Here is a 12,779-nt window from a genome sequence, read left to right on the forward strand (position 1 = left end):
CTGATGAGGAAACTAATGTCTCACAGCTAATAAGGGGCAAAGGTGGGACTTGAACCCAAACAGCCTGATCCTTGAGTCAGTGCTCTTAGCCTCTATGCTACATAAGAATCAGAGTTCTGAAGCGCCTTTTGCGTCTTTTCAAGGTCTTAGTCAGAGCTCACAAGCACTCATCATTGTGGCTATTCTTTAGTGAAGGGAAGCTTGATTGAAACACCATACCATGCACTATTTGTTAGCTCTTAATTTATTGTTTTTATTTTCCTTTTAGTTGAAGGGCAACAATTTTATTAAATTAATCTTTACTTATTATTGTACATAAACTTTTCTAAATCTGGAAGTTCTTCTTCCCAGAAATTTGGACTTGAAAGAAACATCTAAACTTTTAGTTATATAAATAGGTCCAGATGATGTAACTAACTTGCCAAATAACAGCTAAGCACCTGTGGAATCTAGCTAAGAATTGGGAGGCAGAAAAGTATAGCGATTAAATATGGAATTAGCTTGCCTGGATTCCACACCCTGCAGGCTGGGAGCCTTTAGGCAAGCTTATTTTTCCTCTCCAAGTTACACTTCCCTCATCTGTGTAATTGAGAAAATAATAATACCTATGTCATAGAATTGTTGTTTGAGTCCTGGATGAGACTGGCACTTAATCAGACTCCATAAATGGTCTCTGTTATTATTTTTATCTAAGTCTTTACATTCCCAGTGGAGTGCTTTTGAAACATGCTGTCTTTGCATCTCTTCTGGCAAAGGCTTTTTGAGATCTCTCAGTATAGATCTCGTCAGCCAGCAGGAGTTCGTTGATTATTTTAAGCTGCCGATAAATGTGAAAAAGAAACTTATTTCCTTTGCCATTTCTGGTACACCACTGAGCACAGACTCCTCTGCCTTTTCAGAAATAAGAGAGTAGTAAAAGAAGATAGTTTTAAAATTCAACATTTATTTTTATTAATGTTGTAAAGGTACATAGCTTTAAGAAAAAAATCAGTCCCAAAGACTTTTAATAAAACCTATCAGTCTTTTGCCCACTCCCAGTGACTCTTGATTACTGATTTCCAGAGGCTCCCACTTTCAACCCTTTTAGCTTTCTTTTGGTATTTGCCTCCGTAATTCTATGTAATCTGTTTATACTGCTATTTCTTGATTTTTTATTTTTAGATATTCTCTTTTGACTTCCTACTGTGGAGGAGAAGGATTTAGCTGGCTTATAGTCCCTCTCGCATTCTCACATATACTTACATGTGCATATATACACTTACCCCCCATTCTACTAATATAATTATACCATTGTATTTTGCTAAATGAATGTTTGTGACTCTGAAAATATTACTCACAGCTGAGCCATGTGGTAAATTATGATAATAGTTTCTCTCTGGCATGATGCTGTCTTCTTTGAAGTTGACTCTTGTGTTTTTGTTCATTTGCCTGGTCTTCTGTTTATCTAATGCGAATGCATTCCCAGCCTCTCCTGCAGATGTCTAAATCTCTTCATACCTTTGAAAGTATTAGGCATTATGAACCCTATGACTTTCTTTTTTTTTTTTTTGAGGAAGATTAGCCCCATCTATCTACTGCCAATCCTCCTCTTTTTTCTGAGGAAGCCTGGCCCTGAGCTAACATCCGTGCCCATCTTCCTCTACTTTATATGTGGGATGCCTACCACACCATGGCATGCCATGTGGTGCCATGTCCACACCCGGGATCCGAACTGGTGAACCCTGGAACCAGACTGCCTCAACTGACCTCGCGTATGACCTTGGGAAAGTTATTTAATCTCTCTGCCTTAGTTTCCTCATCTTACAAAAATAGTCGTTGGAGTACTTTTTAGAATTAAATAATTTAAGACATGTAAATGTTTAAAACCATAGCTGGCTTTATAAATGTTAGCCATTATTATTTTAGCGTGGTTTTATGTAAAAGATAAAGGCTTGTGCTCAGATAACCATGTTTAATTGGAAGTCCAAAGAAATGCACTTAAAAATATGAATCACTAGACAAATCTTGTTGATTTTATCCAATGATGGAAGCACAGGACAAATACGTTGTATCTTATATGCTACATAAAATGTCTAGGTTTTTACATTATTTTACTACTGAAAGGAACCTTGGAGATCACAATTTCTAACTCTTTATTTCACAGATGAGGAAAACTGAGACCCAAAGAGTTAAGTGACTTGTCTTGAGACTAGAATCTCAGCCTCAGAATTCCTAATTAGGTCTTCTTTCCATTAAGTTGTATTTCCTTCTCTAAAAATCAGTGAATGCTGCTAGACGTGCAAGTTTATTTTTGGTAATGACACTATCCTATCACTAATTTTCTTTTTTTAAATTTTTTTGACTTCAGACACTCAGCTGGATCAATAATAAGCTTGGTTTATGACACACTCTCATCATTGGTCCATGTATAGCATATTCATTTGTTTGTTTTTAATAATGTAATACATAAAAAATCGAAAACATCCATATTGTGTGCAGTACCTGGGAGGAAAATTTCAACGTATAATTTCCATGCATGCATGGTACAAAAATAAACTCATAAATTTAACAATATTTTGGTGATACAGCTATTTGTTTTTTCTCTGTTGAATCAAAAGTTATCTTATGGATGGGCGATTTTGCAACTCTCTGCCTCATCCTCTTGAAATTCACCAGACTGGGGTAGCAGTGGCTTAGAAAACAAAGTACCACAGAGAGGAATGGGAAAAGGACCAGAACATGAGTGCTTTACAGTTAGCAGGAGACACACATATCTCTAAAATATGTTGGTCTTCTGCAAATTGTGTGATGTTGGGTTTGTTTGTGATACAGGTCTAAGAACCATTGGAGTCATTACCAAACTGGATCTTATGGATGAAGGAACAGATGCCAGGGATGTTCTAGAGAACAAGCTGCTGCCTCTTCGCAGGGGTAATGTATTGTATCCTGTAGCAGACTTCCTTTGATGATGTGGCGGAGAAACAGTTGGGTAACCAATGAGAGGCTTGGTTTTAATATCTCCACAGTTGTGAGGAATGGATTTATGATTAGTTATACTTTTATAGAATGGAACAGTGTTCCCAAATGATGTATTAAAAATGATCCAGAGGGAGAACCATTCCTTAAAATAACAGGAATAAGAAAACGGGAAAAGGAAAGGGTTTGAAGGGAGGGTATAAATATTCATCCTAGACTGCATAAATATATACTGTAGTAAGTCTGACTTATTTACTTGTCTGCTATATGACCAAACTGCTAAGAGACATACTCTGTTAAAACGCACAGAGCTTTAAAGGCAAAAGACATTATTGTGTTCATGCTAAAAAATTATCCTTAGCCAAATCAGCCAGTCTTTGTTAAATACTGATGTCTCAAGTTGAGTTCTAGAAAGGGACTCATTCCTCAGGCCTTAAAATAATTTTGCCTTTCTTATTCAGCCTCTTTGGGAGCCTTGAAATCTCCCCAGAATAAGTGAGAAAAAGTGTCCCAAACTCCATAGGTGTGTGTTTTGTTTCAGGTTACGTGGGGGTTGTAAACAGAAGCCAGAAGGACATAGATGGAAAGAAGGACATTAAAGCTGCCATGTTGGCAGAAAGGAAATTTTTTCTCTCGCACCCGGCTTACAGACATATTGCTGATCGGATGGGGACCCCACACCTGCAGAAGGTCCTTAATCAGGTAAAAATGTTTTTTCAAGGAAAATAACAATTATGAAATGTGTAAGTGACTATTGGAATTCATAATTCTTGTTTTTGTATTCACTTTTTAATAAAATAAGACATTCAGCTTAAATGATAGGAATTTAAAAAATTAATATGAATACTTTGATCCACACTGTTACTATTTTCCGTGATAGAATTCACCTTAATATTATTGAAGGAGCAGTGCACAAAGCAGAAATGCATACTTATTTAGGAACAGTGAACAGGAGTAGACATTTTAGCATACATATATTCATGATATGTAGTTATCTTAAGTTAAACTTGTATATCTCTGAAAAGTTGATCTCTTGGGATCTGTCTTTGAAATATCAATCTGCAATGGTTAGGTTAGATTTTCTGTTAAAATTTCTTTGTGGTTTTGTTTGATTTGTTCCTCAATTTAAAGTCTTGAAAATAAATCCTCGTATGCAGTCATTGATCCCTCTTCGTCTAAGAAGCTTCTGCAGATAACCCCTTGCTCCACAACAGATGGAACTGGGCTGTCTGCCTCCCACTACTCCATGCACGCACATACTTCTTCCATAAAACCTCAGCGCACTTACTTGGTTGCATATTTTCCTTCCCCTGGTGGAGTTAAGTATTGTTGTCATCGAGGGCAGGGCCCCCTTCCTGAGTTTTGATTACATTGACTCAAATGCTGAGCAGTTTTTCTCACATCTAGTCTCATAAGGTATGCTTTACTTTTATCTATGAACTTAGTCAGTCAGTCAATCAAGTAGTTATCGATGATGTTCTGATTGTTCGTGCCTAGAAGGTGTCAGGTGTCAGTAGAGACTAACACAATAGTAGGCTACTGGTGGCAGTGTACCTGAACTGTTTAGACAAAATGATTGAAGAAGTTAGAAAATAAAAAGCAGTGGTATACTTCTGTTTTAAGCCGCATAGCATAATGTGGAATTTGTACCTTTTTTTTTTTTTATTAAGGTCATGATAGTTAACAACCTTGTGAAATTACAGTTGTACATCATTATTGGTCATGTTGTAGGTACACCACTTCACCCCTAGTGCCCTCTCCCCACCTCCCTTTCCACTGGTAACCACTGATCAGTTCTCTTTGTCCATATGTTAACTACCACCTATGAGTGGAGTCATACAGAGTTCGTCTTTCTCTGTCTGGCTTATTTCACTCAACATAATACCCTCAAGGTCTATCCATGTTGTTGTGAATGGGACGACTTTGTTCTTTTTTATGGCTGAGTAGTATTCCATTGTATATATATATACCATATCTTCTTTATCCAGTCATCAGTTGCTGGGCACTTAGGTTGGTTCCATGACTTGGCTATTGTGAATAATGCTGCGATGAACATAGGGGGTGCATGGAACTTTTGGAATTGCTCATTTCAGGTTCTTAGGATAGATACCCAGTAGTGGGATGGCTGGGTCATAAGGTATTTCTGTTCTTAACTTTTTGAGGAATCTCCATACTGTTTTCCATAGTGGCTGCACCAGTTTGCATTCCCACCAGCAGTGTATGAGGGTTCCTTTTTCTCCACAGCCTCTCCAACATTTGTCACTCTTGGTTTTGGATATTTTTGCCATTCTAACAGGTGTAAGGTGATATCTTAGTGTAGTGACGATGAGCATCTTTTCATGTGTCTATTGGCCATCCGTATATCTTCTTTGGAGAAATGTCTTTTCATGTCCCCTGCCCATTTTGTAATTGGGTGGTTTGATTTTTTATTGTTGAGTTGTGTGAGTTCTTTGTATATTATGGAGATTAACCCTTTGTCGGATAAATAACTTGTAAATATTTTTTCCCAATTAGTGGGCTGTTTTTTTGTTTTAATCCTGTTTTCCCTCACCTTGAAGAAGCTCTTTAGTCTGATGAAGTCCCATTTGTTTATTCTTTCTATTGTTTCCCTCATGTGAGGGGTTATGGTGTCCGAAAAGATTCTTTTGAAGCTGATGTCAAAGAGTGTACTGCTGATATTCTCTTCTAGAAGACTTATTGTTTCAGGCCTAATCTTTAGGTCTTTGATCCATTTTGAGTTTATTTTAGTAAATGGTGAAAAAGAATGGTTGATTTTCATTCTTTTACATGTGGCTGTCCAGTTTTCCCAGCACCATTTGTTGAAGAGACTTTCTTTCCTCCATTGTAGGCCCTCAGCTCCTTTGTCAAAGATTAGCTGTCCATAGATGTGTGGTTTTATTTCTGGGCTTTCAATTCTGTTCCATTGATCTGTGCATCTGTTTTTGTACCAGTACCATGCTGTTTTGATTACTGTAGCTTTGTAGTATGTTTTGAAGTCAGGGATTGTGATGCCTCCAGCTTTGTTCTTCTTTCTCAGGACTGCTTTAGCAATTCGGGGTCTTTTGTTGCCCCATATGAATTTTAGGATTCTTTTTCAATTTCTGTAAAGAATGACATTGGAATTCTGATTGGGATAACGTTGAATCTGTAGATTGCTTTAGGTAGTATGGACATTTTAACTATGTTTATTCTTCCAATCCATGTGCATGGAATGTCTTTCCATCTCTTTATGTCGTCGTCGATTTCTTTCAAGAAGGTCTTGTAGTTTTTGTTGTTTAGATCTTTCACTTCCTTGGTTAAATTTATCCCAAGGTATTTTATTCTTTTTGTCGCGATTGTGAATGGGATTGAGTTCTCGAGATCTTTTTCTGTTAGTTTATTGTTAGCATTTAGAAATGCTACTGATTTATGTATGTTGATTTTATACCCTGCTACTTTGCTGTAGTTGTTGATTGTTTCTAATAGTTTTTGTATGGATTCTTTGGGGTTTTCTATATATAAGATCATGTCATCTGCAAACAGTGAGAGTTTTAATTCTTCGTTGCCTATTTGGATTCCTTTTATTTCTTTTTCCTGCTGAATTGCTCTGGCCAAAACCTCCAGTACTATATTGAATAAGAGTGGTGAAAGTGGGCACCCTTGTCTTGTTCCTGTTCTGAGAGGGATGGGTTTCAGTTTTTGTCCGTTGAGTATGATGTTGGCTGTGGGTTTGTCATATATGGCCTTTATTGTGTTGAGGTACTTTCCTTCTATACCTATTTTATTGAGGGTTTTTATCATAAATGGATGTTGGATCTTGTCAAATGCTTTCTCTGCATCTGTTGAGATGATCATGTGGTTTTTGTTTCTCATTTTGTTAATGTAGTGAATCACGTTGATTGACTTGCGGATGTTGAACCATCCCTGTGTCCCTGGTATAAATCCCACTTGATCATGGTGTATAATCTTTTTGATGTATTGCTGTATTTGGTTTGCCAAAATTTTGTTGAGGATTTTTGCATCTATGTTCATCAGTGATATTGGCCTGTAGTTTTCCTTCTTTGTGTTGTCCTTGTCACGTTTGGGGATCAGGGTGATGTTGGCTTCATAGAATGTATTAGGGAGTACTCTATCTTCCTCTATTTTCTGGAATAGTTTGAGAAGGATAGGTATTAAATCTTCTTTGAATGTTTGGTAGAATACTCCAGAGAAGCCGTCTGGTCCTGGACTCTTATTTTTGGGGAGGTTTTTGATTACTGTTTCTATTTCTTTGCTTGTGATTGGTCTATTCAGATTCTCTATTTCTTCCTGATTCAGTTTGGGTAGGTTGTATGAGTCTAGGAATTTATCCATTTCTTCTAGGTTGTTCAATTTGTTGGCATATAGTTTTTCATAGTATTCTCTTATGATCCTTTGTATTTCTTCAGTATCTGTTGTGATTTCTCCTCTCTCGTTTCTAATTTTATTTATTTGAGACTTCTCTCTTTTTTTTTTTTAGTGAGTCTGGCTAAGGCTTTCTCGATTTTGTTAATTTTTTCGAAGAACCAACTCTTTGTTTCATTGATCCTTTCTATTGTCTTTTTTGTTTCAAAATCATTTATTTCTGCTCTAATTTTTATTATTTCCCTCCTTCTACTGACTTTGGGCTTTGTTTGTTCTTCTTTTTTTAATTCCGTTAGGTGTTGTTTGAGGTTGTTTATGTAAGATTTTTCTTGCTTATTGAGGTGAGCCTGTATTGCAATGAATTTCCCTCTTAGGACTGCCTTTGCTGCGTCCCAAATAATTTGGTATGGTGTGTTTTCATTTTCATTTGTCTCCAGATAATATTTGATTTCTTCTTTAATTTCTTCAATAATCCATTGTTTGTTCAGTAGCATGTTGTTTAGTCTCCACATTTTTGGCTCTTTCCCAGCTTTGTTCTTGTAGTTGATTTCTAGTTTCATAGCATTATGATCAGAAAAGATGCTTGATATTATTTCAGCCCTCTTGAACTTATTGATGCTTGCTTTGTTTCCCAAGATATGGTCTATCCTTGAGAATGTTCCATGGGCGCTTGAGAAGAATGTGTAACCTGCTGTTTTTGGATGAAGTCTCCTATATATATCTATTAGGTCCATCTGATCTAATTTTTCATTTAATTCTATAATTTCCTTGTTGATTTTCTGTCTGGATGATCTGTCCATTGGTGTTAATGGGGTGTTGAGGTCCCCTACTATTATTGTATTGCTGTTGATGTCTCCTTTTAGTTTTGTTAATAGTTTCTTTACGAATTTTGGTGCTCCTGTGTTAGGTGCGTATATATTTATAAGTGTTATGTCATCTTGGTGGAGAGTCCCTTTTATCATTATATACTGCCCCTCTTTGTCTTTCTTTATCTGTTTTGTTTTGAAGTCTACTTTGTCTGATATAAGTATGACAACACCTGCTTTCTTTTGTTCATTATTAGCTTGGAGTATTGTCTTCCATCCCTTCACTTTGAGTCTGTGTTTGTCTTTGGGGCTGAGGTGTGTCTCCTGGGGGCAGCATATTGTTGGATCTTATTCTTTGATCCATCCTGCCACTCTGTGCCTTTTGATTGGAGAGTTCAATCAATTCACGTTTAGAGTGATTATTGAAATGTGGGGGCCTACTGTTGCCATTTTATCACTTGTTTTCTGGTTCTTTTGCATTTTGTCCTGATGGAGAGCTGTTACTTTGTGTTATTGTCCTTCTGCTTATCTCCTTTGTTTTGGATTTTGTAACCCCTTTCCTTTTTTTGATTTTTCAGGAATGAGGTTCTTCCTGAGCATTTCTTGAAGAAGAGGTTTTGTGGCAATGAACTCCCTTAACTTTTGTTTATCTGGGAAAGTTTTTATTTCTCCATCGTATTTGAAGGATATTTTCGCTGGGTAGAGTATTCTTGGCTGCAGGTTTTTGTCCTTCAGAGTTTTGAATATTTCATTCCAATCTCTTCTAGCCTGTAAGGTGTCTCCTGAGAAATCTGCTGATAGCCTTATGGGGTTTCCTTTGTAAGTTATTTTCTTCTGCCTGGCTGCCCTTAGTATTTCTCTTTGTCGTTGACTTTTGCTAGTTTCACTACTATATGCCTTGGGGTTGGTCTTCTTGCATTAATAAAGTTTGGAGATCTATTGGCTTCTGTCACATGAAGTTCCATCTCTCTTCCCAAGTTTGGAAAGTTCTCAGCTATTATTTCTTTGAACAGGCCTTCTGCCCCTTCTCCTTCTCTTCTGCCTCTGGTATACCTATAATCCTTATGTTGCATCTCCTAATTGAGTCAGATAATTCTCGGAGAGTTTCTTCATTTCTTTTTAGTCTCAGTTCTCTCTCCTCCTCTGTCTGCAGCATTTCTATATTCCTATCCTCCAAATTGCTAATTCTGTCCTCCATATTATTGACCCTACTGTTCAGAGAGTCCAGATTTTTCTTAATCTCCTCCATTGTGTTCTTCATCTCCAGTATTTCTAATTGGTTCTTCTTTATAGTGTCAAGCTCTTTTGTGACATAGCTCCTGAACTCATTGAGTTGTCTATCTGAATTCTCTTTTAACTCCTTGAGTTTTTTTAATAATGGCAGTTTTGAAATCATCATCATTTAGGTTATAGATTTCATTGTCTTTGGGATTGTTTTCTGGGTGCTTATCATTTTCCTTCTGTTCTGTAGATTTAATATATTTTTTCATACTGCTTGATGGCATGGATTTGTGCCTCCACATAGAGATAGAGTTTAGTCGCTGCTTCCACTTGTTGCGACTGGTGTGTGGGGGGGCAGCTGTTTAGACTGCACAACCCGGAACCCTGTCAGCTGTTACTGACTGGATCTGGACCCCCTCCTCGTAGTCACAGTGGTCCTGTGGGGTCCCTCATTGGTTGTGGGGGCAATTGCAAGGGCGCCCTGAGGCTGCTGGTGCCTACTGTTGCAGCCCACTTAGACGCGCGCCCTCCTTGTGGTCTGCAGTGGTGTTGTGGACTTTCCTAGCAGCCAGGAGCAGGATCACCTATAATCACTGCTTTGTCCCTAACAGAGCTCACAAGATCACACTTCTCCACTATAGGTCCCAGCAGAGCTATGGGTATCTTCTGCAGTCTGTTGTTAGCTCATGTAGCTGTGCTACTTTTGCCCCAGGGCCTTCCCGCCTTGCGATTGCCAGTCAGGACCTCTCCACTAGTGCTGTGCAGAGGCTTTCGCTGAGGCTGCTGTAGGAACCTGGAGTTTCCCCCTGGGCTATGTAGCTGTTTCACCAGAGCTCCACTCTGCCCTCCTCCACTCTCATGGGATCTCTGGGAGCCCCTTGCCTTGTCTGGGACACGACCAGAGTCTGTGGGCCTGGCGTTGGCTGGTAAGCTGCTGCCTTGTGGGGAGTTCTGCTCTAGGGAGCTTCCTGGTGTTCTGAATGCTGGGCGGGGCCTCCCTGCCAATGGCGAGCCGAGGCCCTCCCTGCTGGGGAGGTGCGGGACCCTGGAGCATCCCCCCAGGCCACAGAGCCAGGTGTTGGAGCTCCACCCAGTCCCCAAGCATGTCCATGGGAAGTCCGGGCACCCCCTACACTGACCCATGCAGGGCTGGAGACTGTGGGCCCAGTCACAGCTGGCGGTCTGGTGCTGTGCCAGGGAATCCACTTGCCGGGAGCTTCACTCTGTTTTGGTTTCTGGGCAGCGCCTCCCTGCTAATGGCGTGCAGAGGCTTTCCCTGCCGGGGGGGTGCGGAACCCTGGAGCCTCCCCCCGGGCCACAGAGCCGGGCGCTGGAGCTCCAACAGTGTCCCCAAGCACGTCCACAGGAAGTCCGGGTGCCCCCTGCACCGACCCGTGCGCTGGAGACTATGAGCCCAGCAGCAGCAGGTGGTCTGGTGCCATGCCGGGGAATCCACTCCCTGGGAGCTTTCTTTTATTCTGGTTTCTGGGCAGGGCCTCCCTGCTAATGGCGAGCAGAGGCCTTCCCTGCTGGTGGGTGCAGGACCCTGGGGATTCCCCCTGGGCTTAGGTGTAATCACAGGGGGCTTGGGTAGGGCTGTTGTCACCTGTTTCCACTGTCGCTCCGCTGGTGAGTGCACACTCCCACCCTTGGTGTGTGGTGATGCTATCAGGGAGTCCACTGGAAGAGAGCCTCCTGCAGGAACTAGGCTGTCCGGGGGTCGGGGGTCAGGGGTCGGAGAGTTTTCACCTATTTCCACCTCCTCCCGGGGGGAAGTCCGTCTGGTTTCCGATGTATAGTAGCACGAGTCTCTTAGGCGTCTTGAGATGCTATCTGGATATCCTTTGTTAATTGGTGAATGTCCAATTAGTTGTAGATTCGATGGGGGAGAGACAAAGAAGACCACTCACTCTGCCATCTTGGTCCCGCCTACCTGGAATTTGTACTTTTTAATTAAGAGTAGCTGAGTGTTTGAACGCCATGAAGCAGTGCTATGGTTGTGCCATTTAAAAAAGATAAATATGTTTTATGAGAAACAACACTGGTTTGTCATTCAAGAACCATAATATTCTGCAAATATGTTTAGCACTGGTGAAACTCTTTTTAGATTACTGTTGTCATGCTTATGTTGGCCTATGAAAAAAACAAATAAACTGAAAAAATCTTAGAGAAAAATTACTAAGATGATTAGAAAGATAAAGTTGGAAGTAAATTAGCTTGTGAATACTGGAAAAGTGGAAAGGATATGATTGACTATTTGGTTATTATAAATGACCCCTAAATTATGACATAATTGACTTCTGGTTGACTGAAAATTGAATGAATTTTGTACTGAAGATCTCTCATTTCTGGATAAGCACTCTCTGTTGCTTCAAGGATCTTCACACTATGTTTACAACTAGGATAATTTTGTTGCTGATTCAGTGTGCACTAACACCTCTGACCCTGGGGACAGATTCTATGGCAAAAACTGGAAAAGGACATGACATTTTTGAGGAATTGAAAGGAATGTCATTATGGGTGGATGGCAAAAAATGAGGTAGTGAGTTATAAGAGATGAATTTGGAGATTTAAGCAGTGGCTGGATCATGTAATGTTTGCAGGCCAAGTTAAGGATTTTGGCTCTTATCCTAAGAGCAGTGGGGAGTCAGTCATTTAAGGGATATGAGTAGGGGAATAACACAATCATATCTGTGGGTTAAAGAAGATTATGGTGGTTACAGATAGGAAGATCAAGAGTAGACATGAGAAGACCAGTTAGGAGTCCAAGTGAGAAATGATGGTTGCTTGCTTGGTTAGGGCCAGTGGAGATGGAAAAAAGCAAATTTGAGAAATGTTTAGGAAAATTGAGAACTTGGTGGTAGTTTAGCTCTGGTGGGTGATGGAGAGGTGAAGTTAAGGATAACATCTAAGTTCCCAGATTGTTATGAAGTCACCAAGATGGAGAACTCGGAAGGGGAGATTGGGTGCTTGATTTCAGAGATGCTGAGGTTGAGGTGTCACTGACAATCCAAGAGGAGAAGTCAATCAAGTGGTCTAATCCATATGCCTACAGCAAAGGTGAGAAGTCTGGTCTGTAGATAACACATTGGTAGCCACAGGTGTTTGGATATTTATTGAAGCCATGGATGGAATAAGATTGTCTCAGGAGAGAACAGAGAGTGAACAAACAAGAGGCTTAGGACCTATTGATGTTAATATTTACAGGTCTGGTGGGGTAGGATGACTTGGCAAATGGGATGGAGAAGGTACATCCAGAAAGGTTAGTAGAAAAATTAGAAGAGCTGAGGTCACCAAAGCCAAGGAAAGAAGTGTTTCAGAAAGCCAAGAGCGGTCCAGTATCGCTTTGCTATTGAGGTATCTGAGAAGCAAAAGATGAAAACCAAGTATTTTTGTTATTTACCCCTCACATAGCAGTCAGGGGGCTACTGGTTT

At 39.9% G+C, this 12,779-nt stretch overlaps 1 protein-coding gene across 31 annotated transcripts in view; it reads left to right on the forward strand.

Moving 5' to 3' along the window:
* DNM3 (dynamin 3) overlaps positions 1 to 12,779 on the forward strand; it is a 567,669-nt gene that overhangs the window by 214,367 nt on the left and 340,523 nt on the right. For all 31 annotated transcript variants that reach the window (XR_011438995.1, XR_011438997.1, XR_011438996.1 and 28 more), the window contains exons 5-6: positions 2,812 to 2,910; positions 3,497 to 3,657. Coding sequence is in view for 26 of the 31 variants with exons in the window: in XM_070267682.1 (XP_070123783.1) it covers positions 2,812 to 2,910; positions 3,497 to 3,657 (260 nt within the window). In the remaining 5 variants the exon portion in view is untranslated. The remainder of the gene's footprint in view (positions 1 to 2,811; positions 2,911 to 3,496; positions 3,658 to 12,779) is intronic.

Source organism: Equus caballus, chromosome 5 (genome assembly GCF_041296265.1).
Source record: "Equus caballus isolate H_3958 breed thoroughbred chromosome 5, TB-T2T, whole genome shotgun sequence".
Lineage (NCBI taxonomy): Eukaryota > Metazoa > Chordata > Mammalia > Perissodactyla > Equidae > Equus > Equus caballus.